The sequence below is a fragment of the Urocitellus parryii genome (genome assembly GCF_045843805.1).
Source record: "Urocitellus parryii isolate mUroPar1 chromosome 12 unlocalized genomic scaffold, mUroPar1.hap1 SUPER_12_unloc_3, whole genome shotgun sequence".
Lineage (NCBI taxonomy): Eukaryota > Metazoa > Chordata > Mammalia > Rodentia > Sciuridae > Urocitellus > Urocitellus parryii.
This window is the reverse complement of record NW_027551760.1, coordinates 1303496-1327278: the sequence shown is the minus strand read 5'-3', so window position 1 is coordinate 1327278 and position 23783 is coordinate 1303496. Positions and strand designations below refer to the sequence as shown.

At 48.2% G+C, this 23783-nt stretch overlaps 1 protein-coding gene across 1 annotated transcript in view; it reads right to left on the bottom strand.

Annotated features, from left to right (window-relative positions):
• LOC144251279 (uncharacterized) overlaps positions 1 to 23783 on the bottom strand; it is a 42299-nt gene that overhangs the window by 7302 nt on the left and 11214 nt on the right. Inside the window, exons 2-11 of the mRNA XM_077794321.1 lie at positions 19986 to 20113; positions 17711 to 17898; positions 16033 to 16241; positions 15443 to 15558; positions 15046 to 15276; positions 13848 to 13962; positions 13556 to 13653; positions 13273 to 13389; positions 12184 to 12298; positions 10133 to 10261 (exon numbers count right to left, since the gene is read on the bottom strand). Coding sequence (XP_077650447.1) covers positions 10133 to 10261; positions 12184 to 12298; positions 13273 to 13389; positions 13556 to 13653; positions 13848 to 13962; positions 15046 to 15276; positions 15443 to 15558; positions 16033 to 16241; positions 17711 to 17898; positions 19986 to 20021 — 1354 coding nt within the window. The 5' untranslated portion in view covers positions 20022 to 20113. The remainder of the gene's footprint in view (positions 1 to 10132; positions 10262 to 12183; positions 12299 to 13272; positions 13390 to 13555; positions 13654 to 13847; positions 13963 to 15045; positions 15277 to 15442; positions 15559 to 16032; positions 16242 to 17710; positions 17899 to 19985; positions 20114 to 23783) is intronic.

The window sequence follows — 23783 nt, the reverse complement described above, 5'->3', positions numbered from 1 at the left end:
TGGGAATGAGCTCAGTGCACACCATTGAGCTGTGGTGCCCAGTGTGTGGGGACTGCTCCACGGACCTCTGTGGATCAGCTGGAGTCAGGATGGTTTCTCTGCCTGAGAGGGGAAGTTCACTGCCCTTGCAAGGCTGTGGCAGGCACCTCCAGGACTCCTCCCATTCGGGGCTGACATTCCACTATGAGTGTGGTCCTCTATCTCATTAGGTATCACAAACCTTTGGGTCCCTGAGAGGCACATGGCAGCCCCAAGACAGAGGCATGAGGGGGCTACACACTTGGGCTTGGTGGTCTGGTGCTTACCTTGGGAACAAGAGATCCAGCACCTGCTGGGTGGGGATGAAATCCCAGGAGACTAACCCCACGTTGCTGCTGAACTGTAGGTTCCTCCCACAAATGACAGGCAGGAGCTCATTCCTAAGCTGGTCCTGCCTGTAAGGTTCAAGGCTCTGAACCCTGAAGGGCTCCTCCGTGTTCTGATCATTTTCACCCTGGGTTGGGACCAAGAATGGTGGGTTCAAAATGGAAATGGTGACAAACAGAAAAATGACTTGTGCCAATACACTAGAGTCAAAGCACAATGGGACAGTTCCCATCAGTACAAACACACACACACACACACACACACACACACACACACACACACACAGAGTCAGAATAGGAGTCCTGGGCCATTCATCAGGGATCAGACTAGAGGGCCTGCTGGGCTCACCTGCCCTGTGCTACTCACTGTTACTCTTGAGCTCCTCTGCGACAATCGCCAGAGGCTCTGGCGTCTAAGATGAAGCCTCACCCAGTGTATCCACAAAAGGGCTAGTTGGCCCCCCTGAGATTCCTGGGAGCCTGAGGCTCGGCATTGTCTGCAACCACAGGAGAACATCCTTCTCCCTCCAGTGGCTCCAACCAAGTGAGCTCGGATGGCTTGGTCAGTGAAGTGGGTGCCTGGATACCAGGGTTCCATGTTCTGTTTGATCCATTGTCAAGGCAATGATGTCATTTCCTGTGCCCATACCTGAGCCTCTTTTCACATAAGACCACTTTCAAAAGCCCTATGGGCTGCTGATTTCTCCTCCATGCCTACCCATCTCAGGTGCGCAGGTGTTCACCAACAACTACCCAAACATCCCCACCAGCATCTGCCCTGCTTGGTGCCACTAGAGTTCCAGCTTGGAGCCTTCAAAAATGCATTCACAACCAGTCCTTCCCTCTCAGCAGCTTTTGGACCCTGGTCCCATCATTGTGCAACTCATGGTGTGCCCAGTCTTTTCTGGAAAGTAGGGTAGCATCTAATCTCTAGGGTTTATTGTGTCTATTGGCCCCTAACACCCTCTATTCTCTCTGAAACCAGAGATGGGACTCACAGGTGGCTAAAGCACAAATGTACAGATGGGACAATCACAAGAAGGGGAGAGACAAAGAATGCACCCTAACTCAATCAGGCCTGTGTCCCACACAGGGACATGGCCAATGTCCGTCCCATCGTGGCTGCAGTTCCCTCTCTACACCATGGCAAGTTGGAGGGGACTGAGATGCAGAGGCTGCTCCCCTCTGCCATACAACTTCCCAAGGCTTCTCCTAAGATTTCAAAAGGGCCAAGTGTGTCTAGTGTTGGGGTCTCACAGAGACTCCGAGGTACCACAGCATCCTGCTGCCCAGAACCGGTTCACCCCTCACCTCAAGGGGGCTCAGCCTCTGGATTCATGGGAATTGAAGTGGGTACAGGTGATGGGATATCACCTCCAAGACTGAGTTATGCCAAGTCCATGACCCCTGTCTGCATCCCTGTCTCCAGCACCACTCCCCCCTCTCTCTTTCCTCCTCAGAGCAAACAAATCCATTTAGCAAGTGTGTCCTGTGATAAAGACATGACGGTCACCCATCCTCTCATTACAAAAACACTGAGGCTCAGCCAACATGGATCCTACCAGGAACACAGGCATAAACTCAGAGTCCGATCCTCCCAGCCGAGCCTCGGTGGAGCCTGGACTCCCAGCCTCCTGAGTCAAGGAAACAGAGGTGCCTAGCCGAGCCACCTTGGATGCAGCCGCACACAAACTGAACTCATCAATGCCCCTTGCTCTCAGTTGTGAGTAAGAGGGGAGGGTGTTTCACAACCCTGGACATCCAGTGCAGTCTCCAGGCTTTGGGGTGTGCCCTGGCCTCTCTCTATCTGCCCAGGCCCTCCAACCCACACTGGCCTCTTACCCAACCTCCTCCTAGGGCCAAACTCAATCCTGCCTCTCAATTTCTGCTGCCTTCCCCAACACACTGCTCCCCAAAATGAGCAGGGCTGGCTCTCGGTTATCATGCTGGTGCCAGCAGCAATGCCACCCCACTGACAGAATTCTGAGTCCCAACCTAGGCACTCCAGCTGTCTTTGCCACACCTGGCCTGTTTGGGCTCTGGCTCTTGCTCTTTTCTTTCATGTGCATGTGTTTTGAGGTTTTGAGTTTCTCCCACTGCAGAACTGCAGCTGTGGCAGGGTAGAGCTCATGAGGGTGACACTCTGAGCCACATCCAATCCCATCAGGACTGTTAACTGGGGTGATGCTGGAACACAGTGATGAGTGAACACATGGGAGGTGGTTGGACCCACCTTGCCTCTGAGTGGTTTCCTTTCAGGACAGGAATGTAGGGATGGGAGCCCCTGGCGCGGGATGCTTTGCACAAGGCGTGACCACGGGCTCTTTCCTGGCAAAAATGGCTCCACTCAGCATGGAGAGCACTGTCATTCCTGGTGGCTAACAACAGCCCTGGACCCCAGAAAGGAACCCACACTCAAGATTAACGTCTGAGTGTGCGTGTCCTTGAGGAAATGAGGTCTCCTGATCCCAGGTGCAAAGGGGTAAGTCCTCTAACTCCAGGGGCCATGAAGGGACATCTGAGTTTCCCTCGTCCTTCTTTCCCTCTCTGAACCCAGGGTGTCCTCACACTAACCACAGTTAGGACCCTGGCCTCATTCCCCAGTGAGGATCATTAGGCTCCATAAAGGACAGTCTCTAAGATGCTCAGTGGACCAACACCCTCTGCACAACCCATAACCCTATTCACCCAAGAGGCAAGAGGATTTCTATTCAGGAAAACCAGGAAAGGGAGAGCCTTTCTCAAGGACACAAGGACATTAGTGAGTGAGGGAGTGATTAATGGATGGAGAACTATTTCCAACACCAACTTCCAGGAGCATATATGGCCCTTTGGAGAATTCTGCAGTGTGTTGGTGATTAAGGAGAACGTGTGAATCCAGGGGTCACTAGGTCCTCTCAGCCATAAGGAGGGAAACTGCCATAAAGGAACTAGGACAAGGGTGCGAGGAATGCTCACTGGGGGGAGATCGGAAGGAAGGAAAGTGTACTCATTAGAAAAGTGTCGCCTGAAAATTCTTAAGCCAGCCAAAAGTCGTGCGAACTTGTGTGGGAAAAGAGTCTTTGCACAGTGATGAAGCTAAGAGCTCACATGATGGAACACAGCATCAACTGGGACCAAATCCAATATCTGATATTCTTGTAGGAAGAGGAGAGTCTGGACCCAGAGACCAGGGAGACTTGGGGATACCAGCTATGTGAGGTTGGAGCCAGGGCGGGATGCCCATATGGGAACCACAGATCGTGGACAGCAATAGGAGAGTGGGCAAGGGCTGGGAGAGTTGGGGGGACAGTCCCCTAGGAACCTGTGAGGTGTTTTGGCAGTGAGACCGCCCAACACCTTGTGTGTTGAGCCCCTGGAGCTTGAGGGAAGGCCCTTCCTCTGTTGTTGGCCACCCAGTTGACAGAGTTTGGTTGTAGCAGGCCTAGGACCCAGCCGAAGGTCTGAGCATGTTGGCCATGCAGGGTGGATCTGGACCGCAGACACACTCTGATGACTGTAGGGTTTCAGCCATGCATCAACACAAGCACCAAGTCAGGCCAGGTGGGGAAAGGGCTAGGAACACACTCTGGGGGCTGGTGCCTATATTACTGGGAGCACTTCTGACCCCAATTCCCTGATCTGCTGCCAACACAAGCTACAGAGGAGGGTGGAGGGACACAGAGCATGGATCTTCCCCACTCAGTGGGCCCAGGCATGTACCATGGCCAGCAGCCTCGTGCCTTGCCCGGTGAGTCCTGAAGCGGCCCCCTCTTCCCATCCTGAGAGCTCTTCCCTTCCTCATGTGCTACTACCTTCCCACTGTCTCTGGAAATATCTACTTGCTGTGGTCCTCAGGCAGTTTATGATTTAAGTTAAAAAAAAAAAAAAACAGGTCTTGGTGCTCAAAAATATTTGATTTGCCCATCCTCATCCCCCAACCCCAATATTTTCATTATTTCCTCAACATATGAAATTTTACTAGCAAAAAGTTAATTTTGAATTATACAAAGTTGATTCAAATAACATTGGTATACATAATCAATCACTGTACTTTCAATGTTTGTTCTCCTTTCCTGTTAGAAACTGCTCGGAAAAAAGAGAACAGAGGGGGCTGGGGATGTGGCTCAAGTGGTAACGTGTTCGACTGGCATGCGCGAGTCAGTGGGTTCGATCCTCAGCACCATATAAAATAAAATAAAATAAAGATATGTCCACTGAAAACTGAAAAAAAAAAAAAAAAAAAGAGAACAGAGGACAGACTCATGGAAGTACTTGAACTGATAAGAAGCTCCCACTCAAGCTCAGCATTCAGTCCTGGACAGGGTAAGACCAGGCCACTTTGACATATGTTCCAAAGAGTCTACCAGACAGAATCCTCTGACTGATCCCTGACTGAGCCATAGGAACTGGCTAGAAAAGCCTTCACATCCTCAATACATTCTTCACTTCAGAATACTGGACAAGCATTGATATCCATCTCTCGTTACCTTGCTCCCCAGCCAACCATTCTTCAACAAATTCAAAGGAGCAACTCATGCAAGCACACAGAAAGGGATGTTCACTACACACATCCATGTGCGAAAAAGACAACTGGTATTTCTTGTTTGGGCTATTTCAAATGAAATCACTTCTGCATGACCTCCACAAACCAAAGGAAAATATTTTTGAAATTCCCACGTAGAAGACAAGATACACTTGCCAAGGAGGCAGTGCCAAGAATTTTGACACTCCAAATGTAGAGTGTGTGTTTAGGAGGCAGTCACAGTTTCCATGAGAGAGTCCCATGAAATCAATTAGGAAGATCCATGCTCTAGCCCTACCATGCAAGTGATGTGACTTGAAAGAGTCACTTAGTCTTAGTAACCATCATCACTAACAACTAAGTCAATGAATAAAGGTCCTCAGGTGTCAAGCTACAAAATGTGGGATGAGCATGGATGAGGATGGGTGGGAGAAGTCTCCAACTCTAACACAATTAGGGAAGGCTGTGCCTGTCCTCAAGTGGCTGGGGGGGGCTTGGGATCCTGCCACAGAGGGGGATTCCAAACCTTACATCCCCTGACCCAGGCCAGAAGACCAGGTAGAGTCCAAGAATCCTGGGGTGGCCCAATGGCAATAAAGGTCAAAAGGAACTAGGGATCTGCCTGGTCCCTCAATCCCCTACTCTGAGCAGGGCTGCATGACGAGGCCAGAGGCCATCCACAGCAATCTGCCTTTACAGGAAAACAGGGACTGCAGGCTGCCTCTGGCTCACTGAATCAGGGTGGTGTTTTCATAAAGCAAGACCACTTCCTCACATTTGACCAGCAGCTCATGTGTTGACAGCACAATGACTGACTTGACTCAGGCCCTGATGAATGAAATAGAAAATTCATAGCAAACCCATCTTTAGCTCTTCCACATCATCAGGGGCTCGGATTCAATTCCGTCCAGAAAGGTGTCTGAAATGATTTCTAAACATGCTGGGGACTCACCTCTGTGTGGAACTTTTCAGGAAAAAGGGGATCAAATCTCATGAAGCAACTCTTCTCTCTTCTAGCCCATGGGCAATGCAAGGAACCTGCATGATACCAGAGGCTCACTTCTCTCTTCTCATGTCTTCTGGAAAGGATTCGTTAATGCTTCCTGCAAGGTGAAGCAGAAGCATGCATTCCCAGCTGCACAGAAGTGTTTGAGGGCAGTGTCTCCCTTAAAACCCAAAAATAAAAAAAACAGGTCATTCAACAGGCACATGGATTAGAGTACATGTTCAATGATCCCTCCTCCCTGGAGCCTTCCACATGCCCATCTTCCACATTCACAGAGCAATGCTTGGCCATTCTCAAGACCAGGAGACCATGATGCTCATCACCAGGAAGTCAATAAGGAACATGAAGAGAGCAGCATGGATTGCAGAAGGTGGCACATCAAGGATCTTCAGCTCTGCTGCTAGAACACAAGAGCTTAACTTCAGTATTGACTTTTTGCCAACTACCAAGTACGATAGCAGTGTCAAGCCCAATATGCAGATATGCAAGTAGTAGGTGACACCCCGCATCCATTCACAAAAGTGGGCAACATCTGCATCAGAACAAGGAAGTATCTTACCCTTACTCATAAAAATCATCAGAAACAAAATAAAATGGATGCAAGACTTCTCATTTCACTATTAGGTAGCTGTTGGAATTCCCTATTAAATAATACCTCCTCCAAAATAAAAAGTATATCTCAGACATGTGTCAACTATTCAATGGATGACATTTTAAAAACTATGGACTTTACTTAATATTTATGTATGCTATATCCCTGCCTAAGGCTCTATGAGAAAGGAGCACATAGAATTGGATCTTTGAAAATCTCACATTTGCTGATAAATATTACTGCTGATCTCAGGCATGGCGAAGTGAAAAGTGGGACTTTGGATATTCAAAGAATGCTATGTTGTGGGATTGGTGTCCCTGATTCATACATAGCATATGGTTTCTATGAAATCCAGTGAGGGAGCAGGAGTAACGAAGCTGATTGCACAGATGACCTCAGGGAATACTGACAGATAGGCCAAATGAAAAATATGTTCCAGCTAACCATTGGTATTTGGGCTTCTGATCCCAGTCCTGTTTTTAAAAAAGGTGCAGACAGGCAGTGTTCATTAAAAACTGTCTACCATGTAAAAGTGGGTAATTTAAATGGCATCTAGTTACACATCTGATAGAATGGTCTGGCAACATATGAATTTCATTCTAACAACAACAACAACAACAACAAAACATAGAAAATGAGACATAAAGATAAAACCTTGTCTTCACCAGGATGCCTAAAAATAGGTTTTATTTGGCTCATGCAAATAAATATCTTTCAATAGAATTTCTGATTTCTGAATGAATCCATTCAACTTCATACTGCACAGATCACAAGGTTTTCTTCACAGAATATTCTCTTCTTCTTCTTAAAGCCTCACATAGAAAATGTCTCACAGGACATAGGAGGGGAATGACCCAAAGGATGAGAGAATGGCTGGAACCGTTCTCAAATGTGCCCATGTAGCCTAAAGTTTGAAGGCATCTAATTGTACTCTAAAACAATTATGAACCTATTTGATCCATTATTAAGAAATATCACCACTTTACCACTTGAACCAAATCACAGAAAATTGGAAACAGATGATCATTTGCTTTGATACCTTTACTTCTGTTTCATTACTCAGAGTCGATCAACTCTATACTTCAAGTGACACAGATTTATTACAGAATGCCTAAGATCCTAAGGATCTATTTTAGCTCAGCCCATGGTATTGCTTCATTATTTTATTATTTTGTAAGTAATAAAATATAACTTCATGTTGGATGATCTATTCAAGCCATGAATATATCATCCAACATTGTTCTTCCCAAAATATTAGCCCAATTTCTGCGCGTGCTCACTTACTGTTTAGGAATTTTACTAATTGTTTGAAGGTTCTAGAGGACCTGTTAGACTCCTAATGGACAAACCATACAACATACTCCAGAGAACGGACGAGTGCCATAAGAAGAAAATAAGGTCAGCCTACAGCAATGGGCAGCTGCCTGCCCTCGGCTGGGAGGAGCCCTGGCCATGGCACCAGGGCTGCTGGGCAGCAGAAGCCTCCACAGCCCTGCAGGGAGCCTGGAGCACAGCTCTGCCTAACCATGCTCAGCCCTGGACAGATGCACATGAGTTCCCATCACAGGCTCGAGTGTGACAGTCCCAGGTGCATGCCTGTCATGCCAGCCACCAGGGAGGCTGAGGCAAGAGGAACGTTTGAGGTCAGCCTTGGCAACTTAGACCCCGAGGCAAAGGGGAAATACTTTTACAGGGGTCTCTGAGGGTGTAGCTCAGGTAGGTCACTTGCCTCACAGGCTCAAGGCCCTGGGTTCAATCCCCAGAACCCACGTACACACAAAAAGTGAACTTGGAATATTGTTTAAAATGATGGATCAGGTACACACAAGGACTTCAATATGACCTCTCAGAGGAGCTCAATTTGAGATCAGACTGAACAAAAGACCACCTGGACCATTGACTCAGTGTCTGAAACCCTCTGTGAGCATGGGAAGCACTGCTGGCAAGACACCAGAGGGCCAAAGCACTTGTGCCCCCTGCAGGGGTGTCTCTTGTCTACCGCCAAAGACTGTTCCCCTCCTGGGGCAGCTGAGAGCAAGCTGGGCCTTGGAGCAAGGACTAGTGCTTTAGATATAGACTATGCAAGCAAGGGGCAATGTCTTTAATAAAACTAAAATTAAAAAGTCACATTGAAAAAATTTTAAAAAGAAGAAAATAAGGTCAAGTAGAGGAAGCCCATTTTCACAGGAAAAAATCCCCCAGTGAAAAGCATCAGAATAGATACCAAGAAAAATACCAACAAAAACAGTGTGCTCCCACTATGTATCTACTCAACATGCAAAAGTTAGAAAGCTAGATAATACAATCCTGGCCACAGGTAGAGCTATGCAGAAGAGCCACCTGGCAGTGCTTAGTCAAAGAAGTAAACATGCACACTTTGACCTAGAAATTCCACCTGTGTGTAAACCAGGCGGTGCTTAAGCAGTTTCACAAGGGGACATGCACAGGGAAATTTATCCTCAGGTTCTTATAGAGTTGTCTGTGCTTACAGGGAGTTGATGGTTGTCAAGATGCCCACAGCTGCGAAAGTCAAAAGCTAAAAAAATAATAGATGCCAACCTGGATATATTAATAATCCCGTATCTATGATCACCTTCATAAGGTAGCTTCCCAACTTCTGTGTGGAAGTGTGTTTCTCCTTGGCCCTTACACTGTTGTGGAGACCACTAGGAGTTCAGCTTTGTGCAGGATCATCTGACCTGGACTTTTTGCAAGACCTGTACAGCCCTCACACATGCTCAGATGCTACAGGACTTTTCAGACCAGTCCAGACAACAGTAGGCATCCATTCATTGTCTGCACTCTACAGATTCCTAGATGCACGACATTCATTACCATCAAATGCAGAATTTTCATCAAAAACTAATATATATATCATTCCAATCTGAATCAAGAAAATCGGAAATATCCCCAAATCCAAAGAGTGGATCCCCATTGTGATGCTACAAGTTGAAAATTCCACAGCTGACCTCATGGGATGGTTCACAGTCAAAAGACAGCTGCATGAAAAATATTACATGACCTTCCTGCTATGTGAAAAGTGGCATGTGAAGTACACATGCATGTCTTCCTCAGACATGGGTTCATTTGCAAGACACCTTGTGCAATTGAAAATACTCCAAAAGGGGAGAAATCAGAACCATGTCTCCAAAGTATTTCAGCAGAGACCAACTCCATCTGCCTATCTATCTCTCAGTGAGTGTGTGTGCTCTTGTGTGTGTTTGTGTGTCTTTGTTTGTGTTTGTACCATCATAGCTGATACTTCATTGCCCCCATTGGAAAACTGACTCAGATAATGCCATCTGCCAAACTCCTAAAAACCAAAGTTCTTGCTGATAGAATGAAACATTCCTTCCTGTTGGTTTGGATGTGTCCTTTAGGAATCACTGCTACATTTAGTATACTCAAATCATCACAGTAGATCAGGTAACAAAAACATATATATTTTAAAATAATAATATATTAATGGAAACAACAAATACAGGATAGAGTAACAACTGTGTTACTAAACAAGGTCAAGGACAATGGCATACTATAGATTCAAACTTTGAAGAAAATAGTAATCAATGTAAATATTCCTGGGCTGCCTCAGCCCCGCCCAGGCACACAGCAGCAGAATGGTTTTGCAAGCATCCTCAGGAGGGCTGGAGCCTTCTTTCCAGGACGAGAGGGAGGTTGAGGCTGGATCCACCCATCATTCTTTTGGGAGAGGCTCCTTTTCCTCAGCACAAAGTTGGATTTTTTGTGAGGATTCTTGGCATAAAATACGTTGGCCTCTGCTGGAATCCTCAGCTCTGGGGAGAGAGGGGTGTACAAAAAGAAGGTGGCACTCAGGAGGTGCTCCCTAGGACACGCCAACATCTGAGAGCCTGTGCCAGAAAAGGCCAGAGCCACACACCTGAGAGCTCTCCAATTCAGCACCAATACCAACAAAGACAGCCTCCACAGTCCTCCCTGAGGAAGAACTAGGCAGAGCACTTCAACAGACCTAATGTCTGTTCCTACCAAAGGCTTTGGACTCCAGAATATCTCAGGTCCTCTTGCATCTGCCAAAGCACACCACTAGGGTTTGCATCTGAAATCTCCCACAAAAGGCTCCTGTGCCGAAGATTCAGTCCCCACGTGAGCCATCTTCATAGGTGGGTTTGGAGGGAAGCATTGGATGGTGAGTGCTCTGATGTCAACATGAAATTCTCATTCAAGATGAATACACTACTGGGGGGTGGGAGGGACTGGAAGAAAGGTTGAGCATGGTTGGAGGAAGACCTAAACAGGGTTGTGCCCTGGGCAACAGTACCTTGTTCCTGTTGGCTCCACTGAATCCTCATTCTCCAAGTAGAGGTCCTCCCTCTCCATCTTTCTCTCTCTCCCTCTCTGCCAGCCTCGTTCTCTCTCTCCCAGTCTATGCCTTTGTGGCAAGGGCTGAGGAGCTCTCCACTGCCACACACTAGAGCTTTATGGACAGCCTCAGTGCACAACCAAAGAGAAAGCTATGAAACCCAGAGAAAAGGCCTAGGATTCCTCCTCTGAGTTATTTTCCTCAAGTATGGCCACAGTGAGGACAGGCTGACCAGCACGGATACCACGTTAGAGCCATGCTTCTGCGTTGGTGGAGCCCGCCTCCATGTGAACCAGGCTTCTGAGAATGGAGGCCACATTCCAAATACTGCCCTACTGAGAACAATGGTTCCAAAGACCAGCAAAGGGACTGCTTCCCTCCAACATGGTGTATGGCCCAGTGGTGCCATGACCCCGAGTGGGGGAATACAACAGCCGCTTCTCCTTCCTCTGAACATGTGTTTCCTGTCGCCCTCCTCTAACCTAGAGCCTGTTCTCCATCCCTTCTGGGTTGGATGTGGAGATCTCTGCTATGAATTTCTTAGGCTACCAAGGCCCCAGACAGACTTCCTCTTCCATAGACTCTACTAACCTAACAGTAGGTTAAGATAGGAGACAAGTGATCCTAGAACTCATAGGGATGGTGGTCTTCAGGGTACATAGGCTGGGATAATGGCTGCTGTGGTGTTTGGCTCACAAAAACCAACCAACCAACCAACCAACAAAAAAAGCGCTGGCATTATTATCAGATGAGCTCTGTGGCTAAGTGCTCAGGAAGCCCTCATCTGACTTTAGTTAGGGATCACAACCTGGCTATTGTGATCACTCCTTGCCTAGTGGACTCAGGTGCGTAAGACCATGGAATTTATGCAAAAACAGATGATTCAGGCTGTCTCCCAGGCTGTGTTTTCTTCCCAATTTCATCCTGTTACTGCTTGCTAGAATCCTGGCAATGCTCTGCCCAGGCAGTGGTTTTTTGGTCACACAGAAGGCTTTCAATAGTACTGCTTCAGTCCACAAAATGCCAGTTCCCTCTTTAGCCCATGCATTCCCATGTTCCTTTGAAACCACTCCTATCCCAGACCATGAAAACATACTGCTCCTGGAGAGAGGCTTTCCTCCTCACTCCTCAAAGATGTCAGCTTTGGATGCCTGTTCACGTCCAGGGGAGGGCACCTGGTGGGGAGCCGCAATATCCACTGGGGTATACTATTGGACCTCAAGACCTTCCACCAGCAGAAGTGCAGTTGGCTTTGTGCACGAACCCAACACACCTGTTGGAGTGTTCTTGGGGGTCAGAGACTACTCTTTGTTGCTAAGAGTTGACCTGAGTCCACATCCTGACCCTTGCTCTCTGCTATCTGATTGTCTCACTTACTCTGACGGCGAGAGATGATTTGGCCCAGCTCATAATCCTCTGGATTCTCCTCAGTAAGGAAGTGTAGGTCGAGGGCGCTGCGGATGACAACAGGAGCCCTATCCTGGCAGGTCACCTGGAGCAGCATGGGAGACAGGCCTTCAGGAAATGGGCCTTGAAGTGACTACTCAAGGACAGTGGGCAGGGGCATTCTGGAGGCACCTCCACTCTAAATACAAGTGCAACATCCATGACCCTACTACCTGAGGCTGACCTCCTGCTCATCGTGTGGGCTCTTCCCACAGGCTACTAGCCCAGTCCTTGTACATAGGACTTCCTGGGCCTGCCATTGCTCTTTGTGGAGCTGCACTCCTCTCGGAGTGAAAGGACCCCACTACCTGCATACAGATGCAATCTCATCCCACAAGTTGGGAGGAATGGGACAATAGCCTCCAAGATCCCAGGTATGCCCGAGGATGCAGGCGGCATTGGGAATGGCCTAGGCACAAAACCTAGAGGCTTTGGTCTGGATTGCCAGGGCCAAAAACAGACCCAGGAACATGACCACACACAGGAGTGCTGAAAGATAGCCACGAGAGCTCCTGGCCTCCAGAGGCTCAGTGCTGGCTGGGATGTAGGAGGGCACCTCATCCGGCAAGGGTGGTCATTGGGTTACCTGGACATTTAGTGTGCTTGCTCCACATCCATATCGACTCTGCAGAGAGACTCTCTCAGCTCCTTGTTCAAGGAACATGGAGAACCTCACACTGCTGTCCTCCTCCATAGACGTCAGCATCCCATACAAGGGAACCTGCAACCTAGTTCCTGTCCTATTCTCATCTGTCACCCATACCTGTCCCTGCCCTTCTGGACTGCATGCTGCCACCTGACACACAGACTCCCTCAGACATGGCAGTGGACAAGCTGCTGCACTCGCTCATCTCAGCTCCAGCCCTTCACACTGACCTCTCCCTTCTTGATTCCCATCTATCCTCCTGATCATCCAGAAGCTCCAAATTCAAGAGGGCATGAGTAGTCCATGGTATTGGACCAGTGTCTGCTCCCCACCCAGGTGTAAGCACCACGGGACACCCCTGCTCCCAGGCTTACCAGAACACTCTTGGCCATCTCTGGACTTTGCGTTTCTAAGTGGACACGAATTAAGCAGGTGTCTCCCACCTGCTTGTGGGAAAGCGGCCTGGAGGACTTGCAGGTTGATTCTGAGAACTGTGGGGGATGGAACATCAGCAAACCCAGAAACAGAAAGCCACCCCAGACTGTCAGTTGGCTCTATGGGCTTCCAGCAAATATGTCCAGGTGCTGAGGCTTCTTATTTCCTCAGGTCGGAGTGGAATGGCAGCACATGCACAGCTTGAATAAGGTAGGTGTTTACCTCCTTTCCCTTGACCTGGGGGCGTTTCCTCAGGATGAAATATTGTATTCCCAGATTCATGGACAGACACACGAGTGAGTGGTCAGAGACCTTGATTTCTGCAGAGCGAAGTGGAGAGAATTGTTAGGTGGCACTCAAGGATTATACCACAAAACACCCACAACCCCTGAGAGTCTCCGCCAGGCCCATCACACTTTGGTATTTTGGGGCCAAGGCCCACTTTCTCTTGGCTGTCAGTTATCCTGAGCCCACTGTGGATCATGTCTCCCCACTGTCTGATTGTCCTACTTACTCTCATCCTCAGACATCATATACAGCAGCTCAAAGTTGTCCACATCCTCATGCTGCAACAAATTTTGGTCCAAGGCCCTGCGGATGAGGCTTGTCACCGTCTCCTGAAAGGTCACCTGGATCAGGGTGGGACAAATGTCATCAGAGAATGGCTTTTAGAAGAGCTACCCAGAAGACTGTGGTCAAACATTCAGGAGAAATCTCAGCTACATATACAAGGGCACAATCTTGTTATCCTGCTACCTGAGTGTGTCCTCCATATACCACCTGGGTTCTTGCAATGTGCTACTAGAACAATCCTGGTACAAATATCTGCCTGTACCTGCCATCTCCCCTCCCCCTGGGGAGCCACATTCCACTCATGTCAAAGGACCAAACTGCCTATGCACAGACACACTCTCATCTCACTGAGATGAGAGCAATGGGCCAGGGATCTGCGCACCAAGTGTGATCTGGGATGCAGGCTGCCTTTGTGGGTGGAAGAGGCAGATGCACTGAAAATTTGGGTCCTGACTGCCACGACACAAAACAGACTCAGATACAAGAGTGTGCACTTGAGTGCTTCATGATAGCTTTGAGAGGCCCTGGCCTCTGGAAGCTCGGTGCGGGTCTGGTTGTAATGATGTACTTGACTCAGCACTGGCAGTCACTGAACATGTCTCCTCTGCAGCTGGACACCTGCAGCGTTAGCGTGTCTACTGCACATCCATAGAAATTCTGCCAAGAACCCCTTTAGCTCCGTATTTACATACATGCAAAGCCTAACATTCCGAAGCTTTGGCATGACCCCCCAGGTGATCCCGACCCCAAATTCCTACACCTAGTCATGCTAAGGAGGTTCTCTTCCCTGCCACCAGGAACACATCCCCTCCTACACATGTGACAAGTCACTGCCACCTCCTCTGCTCCAACTTCACTCATTGAGAATACCAAGTTCTAGGCACTGCAGCCTGCACCCTGGACATATCTCTGCCTTCATCTGTCCACAGCACTTCCGTCTGCACTTCTGGCCTGCAAAACCCACAATACACAGGCCCACTCACCACTGAAGCTGGGCATGCTGATGCTCTCCCTCCTCAGGTCAAGCCCTTAAGACGGACCTCTCTCTTCTTTATTTCCCACCATAGCCCTGGGGTTGGCTGTGTCTCCTGCCTTCCACTGTGTGGACACCCAGGAGGCAGCCCTGCTGTCGGGCTTACCGGGATGCGCTTTGTCTCCCTCAGGCTCTGTCCCTCTAGGAGGACGTGAACAACGCGGCTGTCTTCCACCTGCTCGCTGGAGTGAAGCAGTGAGGAGCTGCTACTGGTGACTTTTCTCATGCAGCACTCATTGCTTTGGGTGGCCTGGGGCAATGATCCTGCAGCCACTGCAGAGCTGCTGCTCACAGCTGCTGGGGTCCTGGATGCCACTGCCACAGAAGGTTCCAAGAACTGTGGGGGATGACAACATCAGCAAAGCCCAGCAACTGCACCCCACCCAGCCTGGCAGTTGGCTCTGTGGGCATTCTACAACATCCATCCAGAACCTGAGGTTCTTGTCCCCTTGGAGGATGTGGAGTGGCACCAGGAGTAAAGACTGAAGAAGGTGGCTGTTTACCTCCTTTGGTTTGACCTTCAACGACTTGCTGGCATCTGTTTCTCGAAGAAGAAAGTCATAATGCACTCCTCCAATCAGGCCGTGATAGACTTTCGCATCAGCAGGGACCCTCAGCTCTGGAAAGGCAGGGGCAGAGGCGTGGTAGGTGACACTCAAGGAATACACTACCCAACATCCCCCACAACTGAGAGCCTCTGCCAGCTCAGGTCTCACACACAGACCTGAGAGCCCCCGAATCCAGCTTCTGTTCCACCAAAGACTCCCCACTGATTAATCCCTGAGGACCCTCTATGCACAGGAGGTCCACTACAGGAACACCTTTCAAGGAAATAGCCCCTTGTACCCCAGTACCTCTTAGTTCACGTTGGACCCATCAAAGAGAAACAGCTAGACTTTGTATCTGGATTGGTCCCCAAAGACTCATGTGTTGAAGGTTTTCTCCCCACTGCAGCAATGATCACAGGTGGGTTTGGGGAAAAGCACTTGATGGTGGGTGCCTCCACCTTGACAGTGGACTCATCTACTCATACAGGGCTACACTAATTGGAGGGGTATGGTTTGGAGGTGTGTTGAGGTACTTAGGTACTCACCCCGGTCCGCCTGGCTCTCAGGCTCTGCCTGGCTTGATCTGCCATCTTCAACCTGGGCCAGCAGGTGGTGTGCTTGGTGCTCCAGGTTAAAGCCACTCAGGAGGAGCCACATGTACGGCAGCAGCTGCTGCAGACTCAGAGAGCCTGGAGGCTGATGGGAAGCCTCGGAGTAGAAGTTCACCCAGGTCCCCAGGAAGGAAGATGAGGCACTGTGGGGAGGCAGGTGTGGAGTCAGCAAAACCCTGGCCTTGCCAGAGCAAACCTCTGACCCTACCCTCCTGAACCGTCCCTGGTTCTGAACACACCAGTCCACCTCAGGCAAGACACAGTGGCTGTACAGGCAGGGTCAGGACAGGTCGCTACAGGCAAAGAACCTTCAACGAAGGAGCGCTAGATCCATGGTTTGACCAGCTCTCCCCTCCTCTGGGCAGGCCTGACACTCTTCTTCCTCTTGGCTACATGCTCTCCAACCTGGAATGCACCTTCTGGGAGTGTCTGTCCTCCTGCCCACTCTTCTCGGGGCTCAAGAGACACCTCCTCCCCTGGCGTGGGCTGCAATGCTACCTCATTCTCTGTGAGCTCTCACTGAGTTCCCCTGAGTAGCGGTGGACCTCTCTTTTCCCATGAGTGCAGACCACATCTCTGTGGCCCTGGGGGAGGACAGGGAGGTGTGGTGTGGGGGGATCCATTATCCCAGGGCCTTCCCCAGAGGACCCTGACTCCACCTACAACTCCCCGCCTTACCCCTCCTACTGTTGAAGCCCCACACCTTACACTGCAGGCAGAAAACTGAATTGGGGAGAGCAGTCTTTCCTCAGCCTTCCCAAGTCAAATCACCTTGCAGGTCCCTATTCTGGAAACAGGAGCCCACCCTCTTGACCCCAAGCCCATTCCATGTTGAAGTTGGTCCAAGGGTCCACCATAGTCACTGAAGAGGACAACGTGCAGTTATGCCTCATGGAGTCAGGGATGCAGTCACATGGAGGATATGTACTCATGGCACCTGCGGTTTAGGCTGACCCCATGAAAAGGGACACAATGGCAATCATTTGCACCCCAATTTTCACTGAATTATGAAACGTGACTGGAAACGTGTCTTCACACAGTGGGTGCTTTCTCCATGTTCACCAGTGAATGAGCCCAAACTGCTGATTCCCACATATCTCTGGGTGTGGGAGCTGCCATGTCCAAAGCCCCTGTCCAGCTATGTCCCAGCTAGGACGCTCTGTCCCACTATGGAAACTAACATGTCTTTATTAACCCAAAAGTGCTTTTCCCAAGGCCCGAGTTTTGAGACGCCTCTGGCACAGATCTACGTTCTTCACAAAGCCAACATCACACCAGAAAGACCACCTGGCCTCACTGAGTCCACCTGGGAATGAGCTCAGTGCACACCATTGAGCTGTGGTGCCCAGTGTGTGGGGACTGCTCCACGGACCTCTGTGGATCAGCTGGAGTCAGGATGGTTTCTCTGCCTGAGAGGGGAAGTTCACTGCCCTTGCAAGGCTGTGGCAGGCACCTCCAGGACTCCTCCCATTCCGGGCTGACATTCCACTATGAGTGTGGTCCTCTATCTCATTAGGTATCACAAACCTTTGGGTCCCTGAGAGGCACATGGCAGCCCCAAGACAGAGGCATGAGGGGGCTACACACTTGGGCTTGGTGGTCTGGTGCTTACCTTGGGAACAAGAGATCCAGCACCTGCTGGGTGGGGATGAAATCCCAGGAGACTAACCCCACGTTGCTGCTGAACTGTAGGTTCCTCCCACAAATGACAGGCAGGAGCTCATTCCTAAGCTGGTCCTGCCTGTAAGGTTCAAGGCTCTGAACCCTGAAGGGCTCCTCCGTGTTCTGATCATTTTCACCCTGGGTTGGGACCAAGAATGGTGGGTTCAAAATGGAAATGGTGACAAACAGAAAAATGACTTGTGCCAATACACTAGAGTCAAAGCACAATGGGACAGTTCCCATCAGTACAAACACACACACACACACACACACACACACACACACACACACACACAGAGTCAGAATAGGAGTCCTGGGCCATTCATCAGGGATCAGACTAGAGGGCCTGCTGGGCTCACCTGCCCTGTGCTACTCACTGTTACTCTTGAGCTCCTCTGCGACAATCGCCAGAGGCTCTGGCGTCTAAGATGAAGCCTCACCCAGTGTATCCACAAAAGGGCTAGTTGGCCCCCCTGAGATTCCTGGGAGCCTGAGGCTCGGCATTGTCTGCAACCACAGGAGAACATCCTTCTCCCTCCAGTGGCTCCAACCAAGTGAGCTCGGATGGCTTGGTCAGTGAAGTGGGTGCCTGGATACCAGGGTTCCATGTTCTGTTTGATCCATTGTCAAGGCAATGATGTCATTTCCTGTGCCCATACCTGAGCCTCTTTTCACATAAGACCACTTTCAAAAGCCCTATGGGCTGCTGATTTCTCCTCCATGCCTACCCATCTCAGGTGCGCAGGTGTTCACCAACAACTACCCAAACATCCCCACCAGCATCTGCCCTGCTTGGTGCCACTAGAGTTCCAGCTTGGAGCCTTCAAAAATGCATTCACAACCAGTCCTTCCCTCTCAGCAGCTTTTGGACCCTGGTCCCATCATTGTGCAACTCATGGTGTGCCCAGTCTTTTCTGGAAAGTAGGGTAGCATCTAATCTCTAGGGTTTATTGTGTCTATTGGCCCCTAACACCCTCTATTCTCTCTGAAACCAGAGATGGGACTCACAGGTGGCTAAAGCACAAATGTACAGATGGGACAATCACAAGAAGGGGAGAGACAAAGAATGCACCCTAACTCAATCAGGCCTGTGTCCCACACAGGGACATGGCCAATGTCCGTCCCATCGTGGCTGCAGTTCCCTCTCTACACCATGGCAAGTTGGAGGGGACTGAGATGCAGAGGCTGCTCCCCTCTGCCATACAACTTCCCAAGGCTTCTCCTAAGATTTCAAAAGGGCCAAGTGTGTCTAGTGTTGGGGTCTCACAGAGACTCCGAGGTACCACAGCATCCTGCTGCCCAGAACCGGTTCACCCCTCACCTCAAGGGGGCTCAGCCTCTGGATTCATGGGAATTGAAGTGGGTACAGGTGATGGGATATCACCTCCAAGACTGAGTTATGCCAAGTCCATGACCCCTGTCTGCATCCCTGTCTCCAGCACCACTCCCCCCTCTCTCTTTCCTCCTCAGAGCAAACAAATCCATTTAGCAAGTGTGTCCTGTGATAAAGACATGACGGTCACCCATCCTCTCATTACAAAAACACTGAGGCTCAGCCAACATGGATCCTACCAGGAACACAGGCATAAACTCAGAGTCCGATCCTCCCAGCCGAGCCTCGGTGGAGCCTGGACTCCCAGCCTCCTGAGTCAAGGAAACAGAGGTGCCTAGCCGAGCCACCTTGGATGCAGCCGCACACAAACTGAACTCATCAATGCCCCTTGCTCTCAGTTGTGAGTAAGAGGGGAGGGTGTTTCACAACCCCGGACATCCAGTGCAGTCTCCAGGCTTTGGGGTGTGCCCTGGCCTCTCTCTATCTGCCCAGGCCCTCCAACCCACACTGGCCTCTTACCCAACCTCCTCCTAGGGCCAAACTCAATCCTGCCTCTCAATTTCTGCTGCCTTCCCCAACACACTGCTCCCCAAAATGAGCAGGGCTGGCTCTCTGTTATCATGCTGGTGCCAGCAGCAATGCCACCCCACTGACAGTAAAATCCCTGAGTTCAAGTTCTTGCTAACCTACCTACCAACAATCATGCTTGGTCAAGACACTGACATACTTCAAGGCAAAAAAGGGAGAAAATATAATGTCGTTATTAGATTTCTTAAATGCAAAAAAGGAAATGGTAATATTTACCCAGCCATGACCTGTTATGCATAATATGTGAGATTATTGTGGACATGTTGGTGAATGATTATCTACTCAGATACGTTCCGTGACTCACCAAATGCAAAGGTCCATGAAGAATTACCGTCTCCATGAATTCATCATCAAAAGCCTTGAGTCAATAGGGGCTTCACAAAACGGCTTCCTGGCCAACTTGATGAGTGCGTCCTCAGACAATGCTTCCACCTGAAAGATGTCACCAACTTGTTCTCATTCACATCTCCACAGTGCCACAAAAAAGAAACAAAGTCTGATACTCTATTGAGTGAATCCTCAAGTGGACCAAACACCATACTTCCTTCCATATTTTAAAATTAACAAATGTAACTTCAACTCAATAACTTGCATTAGGCAACATGCAACCCTAACCTCTTTCACGTACTCTTTTACACACTCACGTGTCCTAGGTTCTGATCTAACTGTCCATTGAGCAGTCAGAACACGTGCTACTTCACATTCCTTACAGGCGACCAACCCATTCACTGCTAAGCTGAAGACAAATCCCTGGTCACAGGAGAATGGAAGCATATCTCCCACAACAAAATGCATCAGGAAACATTGGGATTTTCAATAAAAACTCCGGGGACACCCTTTTGAAAATCACTTAACCCCTGAAAAGGCGCCTGCCATTCTCCTTGCTGTGGGGGGCAGCGTATTTGAGTCAATTTTTAAATACCTTTTCACAGTTGAGAACATCACTGCACACACCAAAATAACAACAATAATAATAATTATTATTATTATTATAAAAAAAATCACTGCAGAAGGGCGTGGAGTAGGGAAGCAGCTCAGGAGAGCACACCCGGGAAGCAGAGAGAGAGCTCCCTTCACCAGGACAGAGTAGCAACCCCAGGGGCCTTCCCTAGAGACCCACCACCTCCAGCCACACCCTACTGCCTACAGTTACCACCCAGTTAGTCCCCACCAGGGGTTCAATGCACTAATTAGGTCAAGGCTCTCCTAACTAGCACTGTCTCACACGGGAACTTTTGAGGGACACTAACAAACCATCACATCTGTGAGCTGCAAACATCTGTACCCTCACCCTTTCTCATAGGACATTTTCCCCAGCCATCAGCCCTCAGGCCTTCTGTAGTTTCACGGATTGGAAATCTCACTTTTAAATGGTGCTTCCAACTGAACACACTGCTCTACAGGGAGCCAGGTATTTCTGGTCCTATATACACTGGACAGAGAGATGTTGAGGTCCTACTAGGTGTCAGATACTGTTCAACATTCCGGGATACAGCACAGACCTGGCCTTGGCCTCCCAGAGTCTGTCATTTAGCTACTTGTTTATGTGTAGCCTGAGATTAAGGAAGCTTTGAGTGGGGAAGGTAGGGGTGTGTGTGTGTGTGTGTGTGTGTGTGTGTGTGTGTGTGAAGATTGTCACCATTCACAGATTACATTTAACTAATTAGTGTTGGGAGCATCAAAGGCAAATGAAACAAAATCTCTTCCCCAGGGCAAAAGAGGGGAGACAGGGTGCATACTCAAATTTTAGTAATTTTATAGGTTACTTCTGATACACTGTTATAATTTTCCCCGGGTCTCTAATTCTACCCCTCATAAAAGAAGTCTGTATTTGTTATAGAGGGGTTTTTAAATAATATATAATGGAAAACATCAAAAGATAATGCCTTGCTTAAGAAAACAGCAGGCATACTTAATGACCATTATATAACATTGGGGTTTTTAAAGTCAGCATCCTGTTTTATACACAGCCTACTGCTAAGAATTACACTTCACACCTGGTGTGGTGGTGCAAAAAATATGTGGTTGGCCATTATTTTTCACATCCAATGGACTGTCTTTTTACTGTATTGATGTTATCTTTTTATGAGCAAAACTTCAGTTTTCATGAAGTCCAATATATTTATTTTTTTCTAGTTGCCTGTGCTTTTGGCATTTTATCAAAAAAAAAAAAAAAATCATTGTTAACTCCAGTGTCCTGAATCTACTGCCCTATGTTTTCTTTTGTAGGTGTTGTATTAGGTAAGAGTTCAACTTCATTCTTTTGCATGTGTATGTCCAGTTTTCCCCAAAATGATTTGCTGACAAGACTGTTCTTTTCCTCATTGAATGGTCTTGTGTCCCTTATCAAGAGTCATTTGACCATATACACAAGGGCTTACTTCTGGGCATTCTATTCTGTCCCATTGATCTCTTTCTGTCAACACCACACTGTTTTGATTGTGCTAGCTCTGTAGTAGGTTTTGAAATCAGGGAGTTTGAGTCCTTCTAATTGTTTCTCGTTTTCATAATAGGATTGGCTACTTGGATTCCCTTGATATTCCATAAGAATTTTAGGATGGGTTTTTCTTTTTCTGCAAAAATTGTCATTGGGAGCTGGGATTGTAGCTCAGTGGTAGAGTGATTACCTAGCATGTGAGAGGCACTGGGTTGTATTTTTTTTTTCCTCAGCATCACATATAAATAAATAAATGTCCATTGACAACTTAAAAAATATTTTTTAAAATTGTCATTGGTGGGCTAGGGTTGTGGCTCAGTGGTAGAGCACTTGCCTAGCATGTGCGAGGCACTGAGTTCAGCACCACATATAAATAAATGAATAAAATAAAGTTCCATCAACATCTAAAATTTTTTTTAAACTGTCATTTGTATTTTTTTAGGGATCAAATTGTAGATTTGGGGTGGTATTGACATCATAATATTAAGTCTTCCAATTCATGAAAATGGGATGCTTCCACAAATTTATATGTTCTTTAATATCTTTCAACAGTGCTTTATCATTATCATTACACTATCATCTTCCACTTCCTTGGTTAATTTCAAAGTGCTATTTTATTTTTTGTTGATGTTATTGAAAATGGTATTATCTTTATAATTTTCTTTTCAGATTAATTAGTAGTAGTACATAGAAATGCAGTGAATTTGTTATGGTTTGGGTACGTGGCATCCCTCAAAAGCTCACATGTGAGATAATGTAGGGGTAAGGTGATTAGATTATGAGAGTTGTAACCTAATCAGTGGATTAATACACTGAAATGGATTAACTGGGTGGTAACTAAAGGCAGGTGTGGTGTGGCTGGAGGAAGTAGGACTCTGGGGTCATGACTTTGAGGTTTCTGTTTTGTCCCTGGTTAGCGGAGCTCTCTTTGCTTATTGGTGGCCATGCCCTGAGCTGCTCTCCTCTGCCACACCCTTCTGCCATGATGTTCTGCCTCACCCCCCCGCCCAGAGCTATGCAGTCGGCCAACCTGGACTGAACCTCTGAAATCCTGAGCCAAAATAAACTTTTCCTCCTCTAAATCGGTCTTGTCAGGTATTTTGGTCACAGTAAGGAAAAGCTAACTAAAACAATTTTGGTGTGTTTTCTCGGGATCCTGCCACTTTGAAACTTCTTTTATTAGTTCTCATAAAACCAACTATGTGTTTGTGTGTACTCTTTAGAGTTTTAGATGATGTGTGATCCTATCATCTTAAAGACCATTTGATTTGTTCTATCCAATTTATGTGCTTTTGGTTTTTTAATTTTTTTTTTTTTTTAGTTCTTGATAGACCTTTACGTATTTATTTATTTTTATATGGTGCTGAGAATCCAACACAGTGCCTCACGCATGCCAGGCAAGTGCGCTACTGCTGAGCTCCAGCCCCAGCACCGTGCCTTTGATCTTTCCCCTTGCCAAATGACTCCATCAGGGACTCCCAGGGCTCTGGGAATTACAAGTGGCCATCCTCATCCTACTCCTCATCTCAGAGGAAAAGCTTTCTGTCTTCAGGGGTGGCTCACAACCAGGCCTCTCCCCTTGGCTCATCAATGGCCACCTTCCTGCCACCTGTTCACAGGGTCATACGCTGTGCTCACACACTCCTGGTGTCTCTTGTGTGACCA